At 38.8% G+C, this 22,422-nt stretch overlaps 1 protein-coding gene across 2 annotated transcripts; it reads left to right on the top strand.

The window, feature by feature from the left end:
• The first annotated feature begins 498 nt into the window (after positions 1–498).
• Positions 499–20,599, top strand: ube4b (ubiquitination factor E4B, UFD2 homolog (S. cerevisiae)). 2 transcript variants are annotated; one of them, XM_077514735.1, is made up of 29 exons: positions 499–932; positions 1,833–2,052; positions 2,203–2,338; positions 2,413–2,500; positions 3,244–3,388; positions 3,477–3,702; positions 3,871–4,404; positions 5,557–5,661; positions 6,440–6,581; positions 6,752–6,852; positions 7,681–7,795; positions 8,014–8,097; positions 8,408–8,464; positions 9,246–9,362; positions 9,544–9,642; positions 9,717–9,830; positions 10,644–10,842; positions 11,039–11,171; positions 11,254–11,353; positions 11,533–11,660; positions 11,765–11,863; positions 12,104–12,339; positions 12,469–12,595; positions 12,692–12,836; positions 14,262–14,396; positions 14,555–14,746; positions 15,066–15,240; positions 17,422–17,568; positions 18,128–20,599. In XM_077514735.1, the coding sequence occupies exons 1-29, from the start codon at positions 909–911 to the stop codon at positions 18,190–18,192; spliced, it is 4,188 nt and encodes a 1,395-aa protein (XP_077370861.1). In that variant the 5' UTR covers positions 499–908; the 3' UTR covers positions 18,193–20,599. The 2 variants fall into 2 exon arrangements, with proteins under 2 accessions (XP_077370861.1, XP_077370860.1); XM_077514734.1 differs by lacking the exons at positions 3,871–4,404; positions 5,557–5,661 and having other exon boundaries at positions 507–932.
• Positions 20,600–22,422: the final 1,823 nt, after the last annotated feature.

Genomic DNA, 22,422 nt, shown 5'->3' with positions numbered 1-22,422 from the left:
ATAATAATTTCACACAGGACTGGTCGTCAGCCAATCACAGTCATATTAAATATTTTTTTTTTTAAAAGTAAAATGATCTATTTTATCTACAACTTTGACTTTTTCTTAAATAGGTGTTTCATTCATTACATTATAATTTAGAAGAAATCCATCCATCTATTTTCCAAACCGCTCATTCCTCAGTCCGCCTCCCAGTTCTGAGGACTCGGGTTCGAGTCCAGATGCCAGCCTTCCTGGGTGGAGTTTGCATGTTCTCCCCGTGTCTGCGTGGGTCTTCTCCGGGTACTCTGGTCTCCTCCCACATTCCAAAGACATGCATGGCAGGTTAAGCGCTCCGAATTGTCACGAGGTGTGCTTGTGAGTGTGGATGGTTGTCCGTCTCTGTGTGCCCTGCGATTGGCTGGCAACCAGTCCAGGGTGTACCCCGCCTACTGCCCAAAGCCAGCTGAGATAGGCTGCAGCGACCATTGTGAGGAATAAGCGGTCGAGAAAATTGATGGATATATGACACTTTTGGAACTTTTCTTTCTTACCTCGTCTACAAATGACTCACCTGTGCCTTTCCCGTGTTGCTCCGCCCACTATGACGCGAGAGTCACGTGACAGCGAGTAGAACCAAAATGGCCGCCGTTGTATTTTGACGTGTAATAACTAGCTACTTTTCTTTTTGTTTCACTCTTGACTTGTCAGAAAAGCCAGGCCACCGAGAGACTTTTTGGACTCGCTCTATGTCGCCAGTCCTCGTGCAGTAGTCCTCGTTTTTATCTTCGAGACAATCAAGACTGACACAATTAGTTGAACGAGTTGGACTATGCATATCTAGTTCAGATTGAGGCTAGCTAGCAGGCTCTGGCTGGCACATAGTGCAATAGTAGAAATTGAGATAGCTGGTTAAACTTTCAGCTGCGATGGAGGAATTGAGCGCAGATGAGGTAAGGAAAACCTATCAATGACTGCCTCTTGTATGATTCAACTTGCATCCGCTCATCGTTTCCGGATAATAGCTTTACACATGGCTTAATTTCCTCAAATGGGGTTAGCAGCTAGCTTCGTGCTACTCATAGCTAAGAGGCTATCACAGAACAATTGGATAAAGACACCGGCGACAAAACCACACATCAAGCTCAACAGTAACAAACGAGAGGCTGTCAGCCAGCGGGCCAACACGTCGCGTGTAAAAGAAAAGGCGAAACTTTAGTCGCCAAACAGCGTCTTGTCATCGCTGTGTGTATTAGTTTGCGTGAGCAGCGTACGGTCGCGAAGTAGATAACTCATTGCAGACAAAACCCGGTCACCGATTAACGTGACTGATGTAAAAATGAACACAATTGCGTTGTTCAGTGGCAATAGTGTTCTGTTTGTCATGCATGCTAATGCTGTTAGCATTTTATATTTGCTTTCGCGGTCGATTTTTGGATACATGGATGGATAGATGACATCGCTGAGCTGATTTTGCTAACAGAATAAACACCTGAGACTGTGATCTTTACCTGTGAGACCAACACATCTGGTTAAACAATATGCTATGGTATTATGTTCATTGTCATGCGACTAATTTTTAATGTTAAATGGATTCCAGTGTTCTCACAATTCAAAGTGATTGTTCATCATGACATGCGAAGCCATTTACTATTTATGAGGCTAATTGTAGAGATGTATAATGAATACATTGATTACACAATTGTCATTGTGTTGTGATAATGTATTTCAGCAATACTGTAAGCTTTTCAAGCATGATTTTAAATAGGCATTACTGCAACTGTGAACAGCACTAATGACAATGTGTGTATTTAGATTTAACATCTTTTTATTGTTTTTACTGTTAATTCAAGATTCGCAGAAGGAGATTGGCACGGCTGGCAGGGGGACAGACCTCACAGCCTAACACCCCTCTCAGCACCCCCTTGACATCCCCACAGAGAGAAACTCCACCGGGACCCCTCCCTGGACCCTCAGGTGTAATTTCTCAGCCCCTGCCACCAGCTGCCTCTCAATCATTAGGGCTCAATGCTCACAGCGGTACCCCTGCCACATCCCCCATTGGCACCACTGGTAAGAAGAACTTGACTGAGAATACATGAGGTTTTTTTTTTTTCTCTTCTTATATAGAGGATTCTGGGTTTTAATGGTTTGTCGCATCTTGTCGGGAATATTTCCTCCTTGTGTCTTTAGTGTGCTCACGCCTGTTTTGCCTTTTGAAAGGTGTGGCTTATGGCAGTCAAAGTAGTGAAGGTGTGAGCTCCCTTTCCAGCTCCCCCTCCAACAGCCTTGAGACTCAGTCCCAGAGTTTGTCCCGTTCACAGAGCATGGACATTGACACGGCCTCATGTGAAAAGAGGTAACATTACCTGTGCTTTATATATTTACCTGTTACAAACAACTCAAAGAAAATATGCTTGTGTATTGTTTCAGCATGTCCCAAGTGGATGTGGACTCCGGGATAGAGAACATGGAGGTTGAAGACAGCGACCGCAGGGAGAAGAGGAACTTGTCCGAAAAAGTAATTAACTTTTTCTGACAAGGAATTTGACTTTACATCAGTGCTCGCATATCAACACAGCCAAATACTGTGGTTAGCATAAATCAAACATTCTTACGTTTTTAATATATACTTTAATCTTGGGTGTGAAGTGTGAGCTCATTTTTGCACCATTAAATGAATTTGCACTCAGCACATCTGCTGAACAATTCTGAAGTTGGTGGTTTGAATCCGGACTCAGGCCTTGCTGAGTTTAGTTTACAGCTATGCATATTTTACCTGTACTTGCATGGGTTTTCTCCAGTACTCTGGCTTGCTCCCACATTCCAAAATCATGTTTCTTATTTGTGAAATTTTCTGTGAGTCTGAATGTGAGTGTTAATGGTTGGTTGTCCATATGTGCCCTGTGCTTGGCTGGCAATCAGATCACGGTGTACCTCGTATCTCATTCAAGGTCAGCTGGGATAGGCTCCAGCTCAGCAATGAGGGTAAGCGGTATAGAAAATGGAGGGATGGATGAAAGAATTTGTTAGATAACTGACCTGTTTGTGTGCATGTTGATGAATTGACCAATGGCTCACATTTGTGGGAGTAGTATAGTATGCCATAGAAAGTATTGATTTTTGAAAAGAGTGTACTTGTATTGTACATAACATCCTTTCTCCAACTTTTGTCCCTGGGGGAGGTTATAATGTCCAGTGTTACAGTACATGTTAAAAAAGTCATCTTAAAATGTCTGCCTGATTGAACCTGTGCACCCATAGGAAACCTCTGCAAACTCAGATGTCACAGAAGACCAAGCCCTACAGCTCATTTGTAAGATCTTGCGCGTTTCATGGAAGGAGCAGCATCGAGATGTCATCTTCCTCCCTTCATTGGCTGCTGAATTCCAGCGGAACCCGAAAGATGGTATGTTTGATGTTGTCTTTTTCTCCCCCAAAAAACGCTGTTTTAAGTGGGGCTCTGAATTCTTATTTTCTCATTCTGTCTCCTACAGTGTACTCTGATTTTAAAGACCTGATTGGCCAGATCCTGATGGAGGTCCTCATGATCTCCACTCAGTCGCCTGTCTACAACCCCTTCGCCAGCTTGACTGCCACCTCGCAGCCAATTGCCACAGCCAAATCTCCGGACCGCCACCTGACATTGGTACAACCCTCCAGCCAAGGTGGTAGCCCCATGGGCCCCGGTGCAGGGTCCTTTGGAGCCAGCTCTCTGTCAAGGCAAGTGATGATGCTTATTTTTCCTGCAGTGTTCAAAGCCACCGATCTTATCAGAGCTGCTTTTCTCCTAATTATTTTGTGAATGACTTGGAATTGGTTAAGTATTCCAGTTTTATTATTATATAAACATTGTCATGGCAATCATCATGTGATCAATATTGTTCACAGCCTTTATGGGTGTAGTAACCCTTACCCAATGACTGTGGACGCTGCCAAGAGGACCTCACCAAATGTCACCTCCCCCACCACTTCCTCTTTACCTTCTACACCATCCATGCCACAGTTTGTTGTTCCTCCCAGCCCACCTTCTCTCGCTGCTCCCCTCAGACAATCCCTCAACCGTCCATCTGCCCCCATGCCAATCTCCCAGCGTTATCGCCCTTACTCTGTCTCATCTCCCTGGGGAGCACCGTCCCCATCCAGCCCAGGACAAAGAGCTTTTAGCTTTTTTGCATATTCTCCTAGCCCAGCAGGCCCCACTGTGCCCCCCAACACCCCAATTCCTCTGCCAACACCTAGCAACCTGTCCCTCTCCTTAAGTTCGCTCCCTATGGTTCCGCCTTCTCCCAGAACAAATGCCCGACATGCTGCCTTTGCGTCAAGGATCCCACCTTCTAGGTATTCCATTTGCATGTCTGTGTGTGCTGCACACGCAAGCCAGCCAACTAAAATATTAACCTATTCTGACTCACCAAGCATCAGGCTGGAAATGGATCCAAATACTGTACAAATGAAGTTTTAATACATTTAATTTGATAGTTAGTTAATCTGTGAACTCCCTCATATGAAATTTGATAATAGCTAAAGTAGGGATGGACATTTTTTTTTTTTAAATTCGATTGATTTACACTTTTGTTGCTTTTGTAGTTGAATTACTTATTTGTTGCGTCTTGAAGCAAGTGAGGAAAACCCTTTGAATGTAACCAACAAAAGTTTGCTGTTGAAAATCAAGTCATCTTTCCTATGAGAGAGATTGTTTGAAAAATTGAAATGATATTAAAATAAAATAAAAATGATAAAAGCCGATCGAGGAAATATAGTCACATATACACCCCCAATGTATACTGCTAGCCAGAGGATTTTAAACCACTTGTAACTATTTTTTTATATTTACAACACTGTGCTTTGACGACAAATGATGACTTTGCTTTTATATTGGTTAAGAGAAACTAATTGCTCCGCAAATAACTCGAGGTTTGCTAGCTCTTTCTAGGGGCAACAATGGTTTAGATTTTTGAAGCATGTAAAAAGTAGCTTGTTTTTTCCAGTTCTGAACTAGCTGCTTGAGAATGAATGTTCCAACAATTTGTCTACACTGCAACCAAATATGCCTTAGCTCATTCACTGCCTTTGACAAGTATACTTATCAATTGTATTTTTTTAGAGCGGGGATAGATGGGAGGAGAATCTGATTATGCTCCACTGTAAATGTCAGGCTTGGAAACCACTTTACTGATGCCCAACCACCGGTAGATGACATCATTCCCCCATTTTATACGAAATAAACACAGTTTCAGTGTCCATGGGAGAAATGGCTGCATTTTGGCAAGCCTAAATTTTTCTACTGTCAATTATAAAAGAACGGGACGAGGCAAAAAGTAGGGAGTCTATTCTGTCATTTGGTAGATTCGGTTTATATATAATTATTGAAGTATATCGCGTGGGTATTGAAAATTTAGAAATTTCTAAAATGGGTGGCAGTGAATTAGCCCTCAAATGGGAATGCAACAAATTAATTTGCAATAGTAGTGCTTCCCCCGCATTATGTTCCTTTACCATGCCAAATTTGTTCAATTTTCATCATATTCTTTCCTGGCTTGCTCCTCACTCCTGTTCTTTTCTTTGTCGTATTAGCCCCTTGTCCCTCCTGTTTGCCCTCTCTGACATATCTCAGGACAGCAGTGATGAGGAGTCTGAGGAGGAGGAGGAGGATTTTGAACGGGTTCAGTTTGGGTCCAGGTACACTGCTGCACGGTGTGTGTGCGTGTGCCTGCTTGCTCAGCAAAGGCCTGCTGCATGCACCAGTGGGCCTTGCCACTAACGGAGCACAAACACGCTGTGGCAGAGTGGTGGAAGATTAACAAATGCAGGCTCGGCTCGGCTCCCTTTAAGAGTGATTTATGTGTTTTTAGGTTATCTTTTAGGTTGTAGTATTTGTTTTTGGATAAATTTAGGTTTTAAAATGTTCTTTATGGATTAATTACACCTATGCAGTATTGTGGGAAAGTGACTATGGTTGCTGCTGCTAAGTAAAATTGGATGGCAACATTTGCTGGTGCTGGATTCATTATTTAGGGCAACTGAACCAAATGGCCTTAACATTACATGATTTAACAGCTTATGTGTTTTGTCATGTTTGAATCTGTTGTGTCACAGTGCATTTGCCTGTGTTCCTTAAATATCTAAAGCTTTGGTTCTTCCTTCTGAGGGTACTTTCTGTGCTTTGAAGAAGCTCACATATACAGGTTGCGCTGTTGCAGCTGACCACTAATGGCGTTTGCATTAGCAATGACAATCCTCATACCAACTGAACAATAACAGCTGTTTTATCTGTTTCCATTTCAAGAGCCATGTGCTGTGATTCAGTCACTCATGCCTCAAGTGTGTTTCTTTCAGGACCTGTGTTAGAGAGCTGGCGCTTGTTTGAAGCTAACGGCACATCTCAAGCAGCGTGGATATTTTTTCATTCATTGTTGCATATATTTGATTCCTCCTGTTTGTTTGTTTGTTTGTTTAGTCGCGGCGCATGTGGAGGGTCAGTGTCTTGTGATTTGGCTGGCGACCGCTTCACCATTGAAGCATGCAAGGAGACAGAGATGCTGAACTACCTCATTGAGCGCTTTGACAGTGTTGGCATGGAGGAGAGGAAAGCTCCCAAGGTATTTATATTTTTTAAAGTACACAAATTAGACATACGGCCTTTTACAAACCTTGCTGGTTTTCTTCCTCTTACCCCCCCCAAGTATTAAAGAAAGCCTGTGTATGTACTACTCGAGGCATCTATTTGTACACATGCAATTTCAACGATTCTATCTTTGCGTTCCCTCAGATGTGTAACCAACCAAATGTCAGCCAGCTGCTTAGCAACATTCGCTCTCAGTGTATCTCTCACATTGCCCTGGTCTTGCAAGGCTGCCTGACCCAGCCTCGGTAAGTTTTTCTGGATCGTTTTATGTCTTTGTGCTGCAGCATTTACCTTCTTTAACCCCTTCACTACGAGCCATTTTAGAACATTTCAAAATTTTCAATACTCACGCGATATTACGTTCACTAATTATATATAAACCGAATCTACCAAATGACAGAATAGAAGAGAATACTTTTTGCCCCATCCCGTTCTTTTATAATTGACAGTAGAAAAATGTAGGTTTGCCAAAATACAGCCATTTCTCGCATGGTCTCTGAAACTATGTTTATTTCGTATAAAATGGGGCAATGATGTCATCTATCGGTGGTTGGGCATCAATAAAGTTGTTTCCAAGTTTGACATTTACAGTGGAGCATAATCAGATTCTTCCCATTTATCCCCACTCTGAAAAATTATAATTGACAAGTATACTTGTCACTGGGAGTGAATGAGTTAAGTAATACTGTCGATTTAGTGTTATTGTCCCAACAAATGCCTTCTGGGTCATTCTTTTAAATTTGTCCCTATTAGCAAGTTCTAAGGATGTTTTGACCAAGCAAAACACAATCGTTCATTCATTTTTTTTATTTATGGGCTATGATTCAAAACTAGGACGGCGAGGCTGAGGTACACAAACAGAAATACTGTAATGTTCCTTTTATCTCTCTCTCTCTCTCGCTCTCTCTCTCGCTCTCTCTCTCGCTCTCTCTCTCTCTCAATAAGAGGACATTTTGTCCCTTTTTACACCCCACTTTTACTGTCTCCATAGCAACTCCTGTTTCCATTTTCTCTGATAGATTTATATATTTGTGTAACAATGCTTTGTCTGTTTGTGTGTTTGCTACGTGCAGGAGCCCTCTCCAGCATTCTCTGCTGGTTCCTTATATGCTGTGCCGGAACCTCCCATATGGTTTTATCCAGGAATTGGTGCGCATTACCCACCAGGAAGAAGAAGTATTCAGACAGGTGCGGCACACATTTGGCAATTCGCTATCTGCAATTATATTTAACAGTCTGCAGCAGTAAAGCACAAATTTAGATCGAGCTCATTACATGTATACCTCGTTCTCTGGCTAATATTTTCAGTGACTATATTGCATGATTTCAGACTTACTGCTGCTGTCTATGGGTTAAATTCTGGAAGTTAACAATCATGACAGCATGTTTACTCCCATCATTCTCAGATCTTCATTCCTATCCTCCATGGGCTGGCTCTCGCGGTGAAAGAATGTTCCTTTGACAGTGACAACTTTAAATTCCCCCTCATGGTAAGAAGTTGGTGCCTTGTGTCTTGCTATAGTATACGTAAAGGTCCAAATTGGCATGATTACCATGTCCAAGGAGCCTAGATGTTGAGCAACGTGTCACTGGCAGATTGACATGGACACCACCTGCTCAATGGACTTGTTAAAATATACAAAATAATAATGTTCCCCTTGGACTGCTTATTCTTTCTTTGACCTGAAATTCATGGTACTGCTGCATGTCACGGAAAAAAACACTGTTAAAAAACTTGTAATTAAAACAAGTGAGGTAAAGTGTGTGTTTATTTTAGTTATGTTTCTTATGTTTTTGTAGGCATTAGCTGAGCTTTGTGAAATCAAGTTTGGAAAGACTCACCCTGTGTGCAGTTTGGTAAGTGCACAGTTCAGTGAGCAATCATTATGTCCGTTTGGCTCAGACTGTTCTATTAATGTATTTGTAAGGTCAATGAATTCCCATCAATTTCCTTGACATGAGTGGTAAGATCAAGCTCATACATCTTTTTGCTTTTCCTGCTGTTCTTAATTTTTGTCCGATTCATTACTCATAACAACATAATCCTTCTATGGACTTCTTTTCGCACTTCTTCTCATTTTGTGTACCGTATTTTCCGCACTATAAGGCACACCTTCAATGAATGACATATTTTAAAACTTTTTCCATATATAAGGCACACCGCATTATAAGGTGCACCTTCAATGAATGACATATTTTAAAACTTTTTCCATATAAAGTCGCTAAAGTAGAGCCTGGGGTTACGTTATGCATCCATTAGATGGTGCTGCGCTAAAGGGAATGTCAGCAAAACAGTCAGATAGGTCAGTCAAACTTCATTAATAGATTACAAACCAGATTTCTGACAACTCCATTCACTCCCAAAATGAATAAACAGCTGTTTTATTATTTTCTCTGAGGTAAAGTATTAGTATTAGCTAGCGATCCAAGATGGCGGGATCTTCTGCGCATGCACGTCACCGATCGTGCAGGGTCACCAATAGCGCCTTGACAGCGAGACCTGTTGCGGCTCAATATTGATCCATATATAAGGTGCACTGGATTATAAGGCGCATGGTCAGCTTTTCAAAAAATTGAAGGCTTTTAGATGCGCCTTATAGTGCGAAAAATACGGTAATAAAAGGATGCCTTTCCATAGGTAACTTCACTTCCTCTGTGGTGTCCCAAACCTATGAGCCCAGGATGTGGCAGAGAGATCCAAAGGCTCTCCTACCTTGGTGCTTTCTTCAGCCTGTCTGTTTTTTCTGAGGATGACGTAAGTACTATGCTCGTCCTTTTATATCCATTTTCATTTCCAACTGTTATTAATGATGCATATCTTGTACTAGTGCCTGCCACACATTCATGTAAATGACCCTAACACTACAATTAAAATGCAAAATGCACCTTTATTTTACAGATATTTAACATATCTTGATGTTTTCCATTTCCTTTAGACCAAAGTAGGAGACAAGTATTTCTCTGGTCCAGCTATCACCATGGAGAACACGAGAGTTGTCAGCCAATCCTTGCAGCACTATCTGGAGTTGGCAAGGGTGAGATTCTGCTTGAAATTGCTGTCAAGAGATTGCTTGTTTTAATGTCCCTGTTATAAATGATTTATTTTCAGGGTGACCTGTTTAAAGTTCTTCACAACATCTTGCTAAATGGAGAGACGCGAGATTTGGCCCTAAATTACATGGCAGCTTTAGTCAACTGCAATGTGAAGAAAGCTCAGATGCAGGTATGTTTCATTGTATTGGTTCTCCTTCACATTCTTCCTATTAGTGTTAACACTCAGCAGAAACGTCATTACAAATACTTGCACAATCGATGACACTCAATACAAAGTCTGTATGTTATTTTCTGGCTTTTGTAAGATAATAATGCATAATTGATTAAAAAATTTGAGGTTAACTTATTCTTATATATATATATATATATATATATATATATATATATATATATATATAGTTTTTGTAATTGTCTGGGGTGTAAATCAACACTGCAGCACACTGATTGTGTTGTTACACCCTTCTGTACGCTCTTTCATCCCTCTGCTTAGGCTCCCTGTGACTTTAAATAAATAATAAATATTTAATTAAAATGTTTTATTTTCGGTACTTTTTAAAAAAAAAAAATTATTTTATTTTTTTTAATTTATTTTATTTATTTTTTGCTTTGATGTCACAAATACGAAGTAGATTCATATAGGCATTGACTATTTTATTTGAAAGCTAAACCCAAATGTCTTTTTTCACAGTTCAAAAATGTTTTTTTTACATGCAGGAACAAATTACTGTTTTCTGTAGCAGTTCATTGAGTTCATAAATGCGACTCACTATAGTTTTTTATTTTTTTAATAAATACATACAGGTAAGGAAAACCTATATGCAGAGAGGTGGTCCAAATGGCTCTGAGTATTTAGGTCCCTCCAGGATAATGTACATCTTCAAACCACTGCAAACTACATCCCTTATAATAAAAAGTGTTAAATGAAGACCTCTGACAGATGACTAGGCAATTTAATGTGAATTTGTTCCCCTTCCTTTCCCAGACCGATGACAAGCTGGTGTCGACAGACGGTTTCATGCTCAACTTCCTGTCAGTGCTGCAACAACTCAGCATGAAAATCAAGTTGGAGACTGTGGATCCCTTCTACATTTTCCACCCCCGTTGTCGCCTTGTCGTCAGCCCAGAAGAGACACGCCTGAAGGCTACGATGGAGGAGCTCAAGAGCTGGCTGTCTGAGCTGCGTGAGTTGGCTTTGCTCAAAAGGATTAGATTCAAATAAGATCCGGTAAACTGTATGTCCAGTAAATGATACATGCACTCCATTTGTTGCGTAGGCATTTATCAAGTCTTAGTTGCATGTTGTTGCAGTTAAGACTCCACTGCTAGACTAATTTAACTTTTTGTATGTGTGTATGGTTTCTATATATACGGATGAAGATCACACCAAATTCTCTGAGCCAAAGTTCCCCACAGAGTGTTTCTTCTTGACCCTGCATACTCACCATTTGTCTATCCTGCCTGGCTGCAGGCGTTACATCCGCAGATTGCGGGCAATTCGTGAGCTCAACAGGTAAACAAATGCGAATGCATGTGGGTGTAACTATAGTTGTCGTGGTGTTTAGGAGTTCTTTTCACAGTATTTTATTCATTAGAACTGTAGAGGAGCTCAAAAACAGTGAAGCTCAATGGAAGGACTCTCCCCTGGCCAGTCGCCACAGAGAAATGCTCAAGCGCTGCAAAACCCAACTCAAGGTTTATATTTTTACATGCACAATCGCTCCTGTATTCCTTGACTGTGTTATTTCTGTACTAGGTAGCACATCTGAACATCTAATGTCTGAATAGTAAATAATAACAGTTGTTCTTAATTGCTGAAACAGTACTGCATTATCTTGTACAATCACACTAAAGTGATCTTTATGACTTCTCAGAAATTAGTTCGAGCAAAAGCTTGCGCTGACGTGGGTCTTCTGGATGAGAACATGCTCCGCAGATGTCTGCAGTTCTACAGCACTGTCATTCAGCTTATTCTCCGTATGGTTGACCCTGCTTACCCAAAGTGAGTCTCCTGACTGTAACTGATGTGGCGTCATGCTGTCACACAAGCTGAAATTGAAGTTATTCGGTTGACTACATAAGTTCATATCTGTCCTTTCTTCGCAGCATCACCCTGCCGTTGAACCCTGAGATTCCCAAAAGCTTTGCTGCGCTTCCGGAGTTCTATGTTGAAGATGTGGCTGAGTTTTTGCTTTTTGTTGTGCAGTAAGTTCACAGTTCAGTCTTTTACAAATAAAAATGTAAATAAATGAATAAAAATCCATTAGGCAACTGCAGGTACATACACATGTCTAGTAGTCTCTTTTTACACAAACTAAACTTAGTCCACCTTTGGAAATAGTCATTGAACTGTTAGGAAATACCTTATGTAGATGGATGTGGACATACAATTAAATACAGTGTCATGCACATTAAAAATAATCCTTTCATTGCACTTTCTTTCAGATATTCTCCCCAAGTTTTATATGAGCCTTGTGTTCAAGATATAGTCACCTTTTTGGTGGTGTTCATCTGCAGTCAGAACTATATCAGGAATCCATACCTTATTGCCAAATTGGTAGAAGTTCTGTTTGTCACAAACCCTGCTGTGCAGCCTCGCACTCAGCGCTTTTCTGAAATGATGGAGAACCACCCCTTGTCCATCAAACAGCTGGTCCCCGCCCTTATGAAGTTTTACACCGGTGAGTCTGATTCCTAAAAATGACACTTTGCTTTCCAAACACTACATATAAGTATTCATATAGTTTATTTACATATTTGTCTTGTATATCCCTGCCGCTAACTCCTCTTTCATTGTGTCATGTTGCTAGATGTTGAGCATACTGGTGCCACCAGCGAATTCTATGATAAGTTCACAATAAGGTACCATATCAGCACCATCTTTAAGAGTCTGTGGCAAAACATTGCCCACCATGGCACATTCATGGAAGAGTTCAAGTGAGTTTAATTGCAAGGAACAATGTGTAATTTTGTAAAACAGCAAGTGACTTCATATAACCCAAATAAATTGTTTTCATGCTAATTTTTCTTTAGCTCCGGCAAACAGTTTGTTCGCTATATCAACATGCTGATCAATGACACCACCTTCCTGTTAGATGAGAGCCTTGAGTCTCTAAAGCGTATTCATGAGATTCAAGAGGAGATGAAGAATAAGGATCAGTGGGATCAGCTTCCCAGGGTTTGTACTTGGCTTCATATTTTCCTCAGCCAAGGAGGTTGGGGTTTATTTCACCAGCATGCTTTGAAATTTCCTGTTTAATATGATGATTGGGTATTTTTTCCCCAAGCTGTTCTGCTTGAAGTTACACACTGAAAATATATCGGATTTAATTTTTTCATTTAAAAAAAAAAAACAAAAAACAACTAATGTTATCAGTTACGTCAAGCCATGAGTTTATTTGATTTTTTCAGATTAGATGCCGATTTATATTTAAATGTGCAATATTAATTTTTCTGTAAATAACTTTTAATTGGTTTTGTTAAAAAAACAACAATCAAATAATTTAGACCATATTCTACATATGCAACACTTGCAGTCTTTCAGTTCACAGGTGTACAAATACAGATAAATGTTCCCTTTAAATTAAACAAATGATTCAAAGCCGGTTGCAAACACATACGTACAGATATGAATTCATCCAATGCACAAAATGTCCTACATGTATATACTTATTCTCACTTAACTCGTGTCTATAGAACTACAGTATATACATATAAGTAAGATATTTTTTTAATTGCCATATTCAGTCATTATCAAAATGAACTCCAATCATAGGGGTGTAACAAAGTTACACCGAACAAATTGTCCACTTCTATGACTGACACATGCCATTTCATTCTCAATTTTGTAATGTTCAGCCACTCTTTCAGTGTTGAACTTTCTTGTTAACCATTTTGTGCTGAGGGTCTTTTTACTTGTCACCACCAGAATGCTGACCAGTTGTTTGTCTTTGAGTAATATTTGATAATGGGGCATTCCCCCCGAAAAACATGATAGTGGTTTACATTATGTTTAATGGCGTTTCTCCAACAAATAATAGTATTGTTACCATAGTGGGATTACCAAATTGGTATGATAAATTTTGTTATGAAGATTTTCCAGTCAAACTCTGTCCAGCTTTGTGAGCTGGTGCATTTCTATTGTTACCTCAATGTTGTTGTCCATTCTTCCCCTGATACATTTTCTCACTTCATTTTAAAATCAGATGTTGAATATTGTTTGAGATTAGATAGACCCTTGTACATGCATGGAATAATTTTACCTTCAATTTTTGAGCGATACTCCTTTCTAAAAGATCCGTACTTAGGCCTTTCACCTCTTTCAGTTTCATATCAACATATCCCATCTGTAGTTATTGATGGATATCCTGCGTGCAATATTTTTCCTATAAAAACAAAAATTCAAATGTTCACACGTATATCTTTTGTTCACTCATGATTTGGTGTGTATTGTATGTAGAATAATATTAATCTTAAATTAGTTAAAAAATTATAAAACAAAAATGAAGCACTCTAAATTCCACCACACACTGGTGCTGAAATGTAACCTTGATGACCAGTTCACTTCACCGACAATATCTGTGTGTATATTATTCTTATTTAGGACCAGCAGCAGAGCCGCCAGTCCCAGCTGACTCAGGATGAGCGGGTATCTCGCTCCTATTTGGCCCTGGCCACAGAGACAGTCGAAATGTTTCACATCCTCACCAAGCAGGTCCAGAAACCTTTCCTCAGGCCTGTGAGTATCTGTGGCGCCTCAATTATTCTGGTTAGTCGGGACGGGAAAGGTGTCATCCGTATTTCACGTCATACATAGGCACAGAGAGTATCTTCCTTCAATGGACATCCAGAATAGGACAAGCTATTCTTAACAGGGGCGGCATCATCTTCTTGCAGGAGCTGGGCCCGCGTTTAGCTGCCATGCTGAACTTTAACCTCCAGCAACTCTGTGGGCCCAAGTGCCGGGACCTAAAGGTGGAGAATCCTGAGAAGTATGGCTTTGAACCCAAGACGCTCTTAGACCAGCTGACTGACATCTACCTGCAACTGGACTGTGCCCGCTTTGCTAAAGCGATAGCTGATGACCAGGTTGGAGACACTGATTTCATTTAACTGTAGTGACAGTTTTTAGATGAACTCTTTATATTTTCTGTAAAAATGAACAGAAGTCAGGGAAAGCTTTCACTTTCCACAAAACTACGTCCCAGGTAATTTGTCATTTTGACAGACTTTGAAAAAAATAGCAGCTGGTTTTAGTTTGCTGTATATTTATGTTCAATTTGTGGGAATAATGTCATGTTGACAGACTTTGAAAAAAAAAAAAGTGTATTGTGAGAGTGCAAGCGACACTCTTATAACATTCTGTTATTTTGGTACTTGTGGTGTTTGTATGTGTGTGTGCGTTTAGCGGTCGTACAGCCGAGAGCTCTTTGAGGAGGTAATCTCAAAGATGAGGAAGGCTGGTATCAAGTCTTCAATCGCCATTGAAAAATTCAAGCTGCTATCTGAGAAGGTGGAAGAAATAGTGGCCAAGAACTGCCAGTCGGAAATGGACTACAGTGACGCACCTGATGAGTTCAAAGGTCTGTACGTGTGCTGCTCATATGTGCTTTTGGTTTTGAGACCGTCTGGTTTCATGTAACATGCTTTTGTTATTAGACCCTATATACCTAGGTAATTCTTATTTCTTAGGTTGTGTAGGTCACATTATTAGAGCTCTGTCTCTATCATCGTCATGCCATGACATTTTGGGGGATTAACTCTTTAACCGCCAAAAACGTTTAATAACGATTAGTAAAATCACGATGTATGCCGCCATAAACGTTATATAACGTCAACTACTTTTTTTTGTTTTTGTTTGTTTGTTTGTTTGTTTGTTTGTTTTTTCGTTTTTTTAATTAATGGCCAGTACAATGTCTAAGTGCAGCGTTGCCAGGTCAATGGGTTGTGGAATCAAAAACACCCACAATTATGGCCAGCAGATGGCTGCATTGTATTTCTTTTCGATGGGCTGCCGGTGTATGGAATTACAATCAAACGTGACGGAATCTGATGAAATATAACGTTTTCAAGAATGACGTGAATAATCAAAGCCTTTGTCACGTTAAATCTAATTCATAGAGTGTCACTAAACAAAAAATATTAGTGTCAAAGTCACTGTTGTGGAGAAAATGTATCTTTTCACAAAAATCTTGTTTTCTCCTTATCTTTTAAATTTTGGCTCTGTCACTCAAATGACCTCTTTTCAAATGGTGTTTACTAAAGAAAGAAATAAGGTAGAACCATACTTTTTCTTTTCTAATGAAAGAATGGAATGCAATCTTTCATGTGGTACCCATGTTGTATTTGTAGTAAAAGAACACAATATTCTGTTTGCCTTGAAAGATTAGTTAAAATGCTCAAAATCGGCTGCCACTGTTTTTTTTTATTTTTTTTATTTTTTATTATATATATATATAATTTATATATTAAAGTGGCAGTAAAAGAGTGAATTTATAAATCCGCACTCACAAGGTCAAAACTAGTATGAGTAAATCAATGAATGAACTCATTCACTGATCTTTGACTACTTTAGCTGTCAATGGCACTGCCAGTGATTGTAACTAAATAACGTACGTGCACATGGTGAAGGGAAGAAAAGTTGCAATATGATTTATAGGCTATGTTTAAAAAACTAAAATTGTAAAGGGGTAAAAAAAAAATCTCAACTGTATAGTTCATATCCATTTATCCATCAATTTTCTGTAGCACTTGTCCTCTGTAGGGGCAAGGTGAGCTGGAGCCCAGCTGAACTTGGACTGCATGATGGCTAATTGCATATCGACACACAACCATTTACTATATAATCATATTCACACCTATGGACAGTTTGAAGTCTTAAATTAACCAAACATGCATGTCTTTGGAGTGTGGCAAGAAGCCAGAATACACATACAAAATCAATATAATATTCCACCATGTCGACTGATTCAAATCAAATGCTAATTTTTAAAGGGTAAATTCATTTGCCAAGAGGGGTACCACAATGATAACATACATTATTAGCCCAAAGAAAACGACTGTCATCTGTGGGGCATTTTAATGGGGATGTTTGTTTTGCTGTAATGTAATAAAATATATTTCTCTTGTTTTTTTTTTGTTTTTTGTTTTTGTTTTTGTTTTTAATGACCCCTCCTAAGCAATAAAAAAAAAAAAAAAGAATTAGAAACCGTTTATTGCTGGTAGAAAATGTATTCTATTTGTAGGTGCTGCTCTCCATACATTATAAGATATCCCATTGCCTTGTAATGAGCTATACGCTTCGACTGTGCTTGACTCCAACTGTTGAATAGCAGACATTTGCAGGGGATTTGTCACCCCATAAAAATCATAGACAATTTGGACAGAGGCTATCCAATAACCACAGCCTTATTATAATCTAGAATAAGAACGTGGCCTACATACCTCCTTTGATTTTCCGACAAGACTGCCAACTGTCAACAGGAGTGTTTCACACATGACGCACAGTCGACTCAGGTTTCTGTGTGACCAAAATCTCCCATGCTTTTTATTTTTTATTTTTTTATGATTATTATTATTTAAAACTTATAAGTCCCACTTGTGACATATCAAGTGTGGGAAAATAGGTTAGTTGCTGTTAATGACCATTTGTTCCCTCTATTATTTGCTGGTGTTTGATGTGTGCAAAGCTTTTTTTTTTTTTTTTTTTTTTTTTCCCCCTCGGTTTATTCATTGCATTAAAATGTTGCAAACTGTTCTTCCAGACCCTTTGATGGACACGCTGATGACCGACCCTGTGATGCTGCCTTCGGGGAACATCATGGACCGATCCATCATCCTTCGCCACTTGCTCAACTCCCCCACTGACCCCTTCAACCGGCAACCTCTCACGGAGAGCATGTTGGAGTCAAGTAACTACATTTATTTTAATTACACTTAAAGGTGGAAGACTCAGACTATACAGTGGTACCTTGACTTTTTTATTTTTTTTTATTTTTTTTATGTTTTAATTATACAAATAAAAAAATGAAAATACGGGAGAGGAGCTACGGTAGGTGAAAACTCCCACCTATATGCTCACATTCGAATTAAAACTGGCCGATTTTCTGACATCACCCATTAGGCCACGCCCCTTACAAGCCCACATATGAACCACCCTGTACTTGTTGATGTGACTTGTCCCAACATATAATAATTATACCTTATAAAACCAGTTCTTTTTTCACAGTCTTAAAAATGTTGGGGAAAAAAAATGTTTTTTTTCCCCACCTTTTAATAGCACTTCAGTTTATTTTTATGGGGAAAATTGATCTGATATTGAGTAAAACTCAATGCAAATGGTTACGAGCTTGCCCTCAGAATGGCTTAAACTCATAAATCCACTGTAAGTAAGGTACCACTCTAAGTTTAGTGAAATTCTGATCAGGATATGCTCCTCCAGTTCTCATGATGTGCTTATTGATTCCATAGTTCCAGAACTGAAGGAGAGGATCCTCGCATGGATGAGAGAGAAACAGGGAGGACGACCTATGTAAAGACTTGATGTCAACGCCTTGCCCTGCTCTCCACAATGACGGCATCTGGCCCAAATCACCTGAATTCAGTGTCACTGATACCAACAATAACCAACATTGATTTTTATTTTTGCCCTACCGAGGCCATTACAATAATAACACATCATAATAAAGTTAAGAATGACTTTTATTTTTATTTGTGTTGAGAAATTGTGTATACTGAATATGTATATCCAAATACAGTGCTCAGCATAAATGAGTACACCCCAACAGGTTTGTCAGAACACCTTTTAGTTTTTTCCTTTCAGAATTCATGATTTTCTTTGGGATACTGGACTACAAAATACTCCCACAAATATGGGCCATTGATTGCAAACAAGATTTGTTAATTAGTACACACAAAAAGTAGTTTTTAATTACATTTATTTAACATTTTGCACAAATAAGTAGACCCTGAGAAAAAGACTAATTGTGAATTCCAGGCCAAGCAGACATGTTGCTATCCATAACAGTTATGGAGGTCATAGAAAATACTAGATTCAGTCATTTTTGTTGTGATTTGCATTAATTTTTTTTGCAGTAGTTAATTTGATTAAACTGACGATATTGTAATCTTCGCATTCTATTATCAACCTTACGTTCATGTTGAGTTAAGCGCATATTCTACAGAAAACATTTTGTCAAAATTTTAGAAATTGTTCTTTATATACAGGACTGTCTCAGAAAATTGGAATATTGTGATAAAGTCCATTATTTTCTGTAATGCAATTAAATAAGCAAAAATACCATACATTCTGGATTCATTACAAATCAACAAATATTGTAAGGCTTTATTGTTTTAATTTTGCTGATTATGGCCTTTTCTTTTTTTTTACTTGGTCTGAGGAAATATTCAAATATTTTGAGATAGGATGTTTGCGTTTTCTTAAGCTGTAAGCCATAATCAGCAATATTAAAATAAAAGGCTTGCAATATTTCAGTTGATTTGTAATGAATCCAGAATGTATGGCATTTTTGCTTATTTAATTGCATTACAGAAAATAAAGGACTTTATCACAGTATTCTAATTTTCTGAGACAGTCCTGTGTGTGGGTGTATGTGTGTGTGTATAATATATATATATATATATATATTACATATTACTCATTGATATACTGAATAAAATCTTTCAATTTTTCAAAGGGGATGTACTCATATATGCTGAGTACTGTAGATACATATATTTAACAATTAGGTTGTTTCTAAGGCTGCTCAACAGTCTTCATCGCACACAGGTTTACCATGAAAGCTGCATACAGTGACTTAATTGAATATTTCCTTTACGGTTCTTGTGTTTTGTAACAACGTGTATGTGGGTGTGATTACAGACTTGTGATGCTTTTAGGGTGACAGGCTGTGACGCGTAATTGGAAGTTGGATAAGAAAGAATGACAATAACTAACTGGAGTTGGAATACTCTAAAAAGAGAATTGTTGAACCAATTTAAGATTAATTGAATTGTTGACCAACTTTTAAAAAATGACTTCAATTGGTAACAGGCGATTGAATTTAATTAATCCAAAGTAAATATACTAAGTTGAATTATGAGTTCATTAAACTTAATATATTCTCTTTGGATTAACGGATTAATTTAATTCAAGCTAATATTTTAAGTTTAATGAAAAGGCAATGTAAATGTTTACGAGCTTGGCCTCAAAATGGATTGAACTCAATTTCAGGTACCACTGTAGTTTGGGGAAATTCTGATCAGAACATGCTCTGCAATGCAGAACATGCAATTAAAGTAATCCAAAGGCACTATATAAAATTTAATGAACTCATAATTAAACTTAAAATATATTCACTTTGGATTAACAGAATTATGTGTTACCAATTGATGCATTTTTTTTTGGTATTATTTTTATATAACTGTCAACAATTCAATTTGTAATCTTAATTTGGTTCAACAATTCTTTTTTCAGAGTGTATGACGTGCTGGAGTCCCACAGATGCACCACCTGTGCTTCTTGTAGGCAGAATTAAGGAGGTAGCTTAAACAATCTAAAATGTCCTTTTGAGTGCAGTCAGATGTTACAAGCATTGATGTACCAAAATATACTTTGTTAAAGATTCTTTTACAGTCACATTTCCCCTGCTGACTTTGAAAGAAATTGGCTTCTTTTGGGCGCATGGCTGCTATTCCAGAACCCCTCAACCCTTCAAGAACAAATAACTCTCATAAACAGGCTTGGTCTATACATGATGGAATGTAGCATGAGCTCTAGCAACATCGGAACACCTTGATGTCATGTCTAGAGATCTTTCTCGCTCTGTACCTAACGTGACCTTGCTGACCTTAACTGTACAGTAAATGATCTCTTAACTACACACAACTGTTTTGGAAGCTAGGATTTTGAACTGAAAATAAATGATAATGCACATTACTGTACTCCAAAACTGTGTGATTGTTTTACCCCTCACCTTGGCCTGTAGCAACAAAGGCATAAGTGTTGTAGTATTATGACTTACTTGATTCAAATAAAACTATTAATATTGCTATATACAGCATATACAAACGTGTCCAATTTTCAAAATAAATGATTCTGGCTGCTTAATCAGGTCAACATCCAAAGGGCAGTGTGCTGGACCCAAAAGAGGAACAAGCCAAGACCGTAAGCTTTTAATCACTTGTTTAAAATTCACTTACAGTCTTGATTTTGTGTAATGTTGTCGCCTTCCCTTGTCTGTATTATTATTATTATTATTATTATTATTATTATTAGGGCCCGAGCAGCGGCGGCGGCGGTGCCGCTGCGAGGCCCTATTGTTTTTGTAGGAATTCTTCTTATTATTATTCTTATTATTATTATTCTTATTATTATTCTTCTCCGCAAACAATCGCATTTTTGAGACGCTAAACGTGAACGAAAACTCACCAAACTTTACACGCACATCAGGCCTGGCGAAAAATTTGATATTTTAAAGTCGCCATACATGATAACAGAAAAATGGCTCCATAGCGCCACCTACATAGGTTAAACGGATCCCTGTCCCGCTACGATTGTCCTATGGCGACGAAAATTGTGTGGCACCCGTAGCACATCCAGATGAACAAAAACCTCTTTGATGTGTGTACCCTAAAATAGACAGAAAGTGAGGTATGATCATCTGACTGTCCAATTTTGGCCCAGTTTTGCACATTTACAGGGGTCATACTTTTGCCCGCTTCTCCTACACGGTTAACCCGATTAACTTCAAACTTGGGATGGACCATCTCAACACCTGGGACAACATCATTGTAAAAAATCTAAAGTTTTTGATATACTATATGACGTCGGCGACGCATCAAATTTAGAGTTTAAAAATTCTTACTTCATGAAGCATTGCCGGTTGTACGTTTAATCTAGAGCTACGAAAATTTGTACACATATGTAACAGGCTATGACCTACAAAAAACTCTTTTTGAACCATATGCTAAACCTAACAGGAAGTCCACCATTTTGATTTATTTTGGAACGTGTTGCCATTTTTTTGGCCATTTCATTGGGGCCTTATTTTAACGAACTCCTCCTACAGTGTTTATCCGATCATCTTCAAACTTGGTGTGATTCATCTTAAGATGTTGAAGATGAAAAGTTATTGAAAGCTTTGTATTTCGTCGCACGCTGTTGTCATGGCATGCACTGTTTGCAAAGGAAAAAAAATATCCTTAAAGAAGCATTGCCAGTTGTACGAAGCAGCTAGAGCTACGAAAATTTGTAGACATATGTAACAGCCCAAGATGTACAAAAAAGTCTCTTGGTGCCCTGTGCTAAACCCAACAGGAAGTCCCCCAGGGGCCGGGCATCACATTTTAAGCTAAAAAACTCCTCTTTAACAAAGCATACCCGGCTGTACGTTTCACCTAGAGTTACCAAAATTTGTAGAGGTATATAACAGCCCTCGAGGTACAAAAAACTCTTTTTGAACCATATGCTAAACCTAACAGGATGTCCGCCATTTTTATTTACTTTGGAATGTGTTGCCATTTTTTGGGCCATTTCATAGGGGTCATATTTTAACGAACTCCTCCTACAGAGTTTATCCGATCATCTTCAAACTTGGTGTGACTCATCTTAAGATGTTGAGGATGAAAAGTTATTGAAAGCTCTTTATTTCGTCGCACGCTGTTGTCGTGGCATGCACTTTTTGCAAAGGAAAAAAATCCCTCTTAATGAAGCATTCCCAGTTGTACGAAGTAGCTAGAGCTACAAAAAATTGTAGACATATGTA

The sequence above is a fragment of the Festucalex cinctus genome, chromosome 2 (assembly GCF_051991245.1).
Source record: "Festucalex cinctus isolate MCC-2025b chromosome 2, RoL_Fcin_1.0, whole genome shotgun sequence".
NCBI classification, from domain to species: domain Eukaryota; kingdom Metazoa; phylum Chordata; class Actinopteri; order Syngnathiformes; family Syngnathidae; genus Festucalex; species Festucalex cinctus.
Note: the sequence above shows the minus strand (reverse complement) of the source record. Positions and strands in the feature narration are given on the sequence as shown.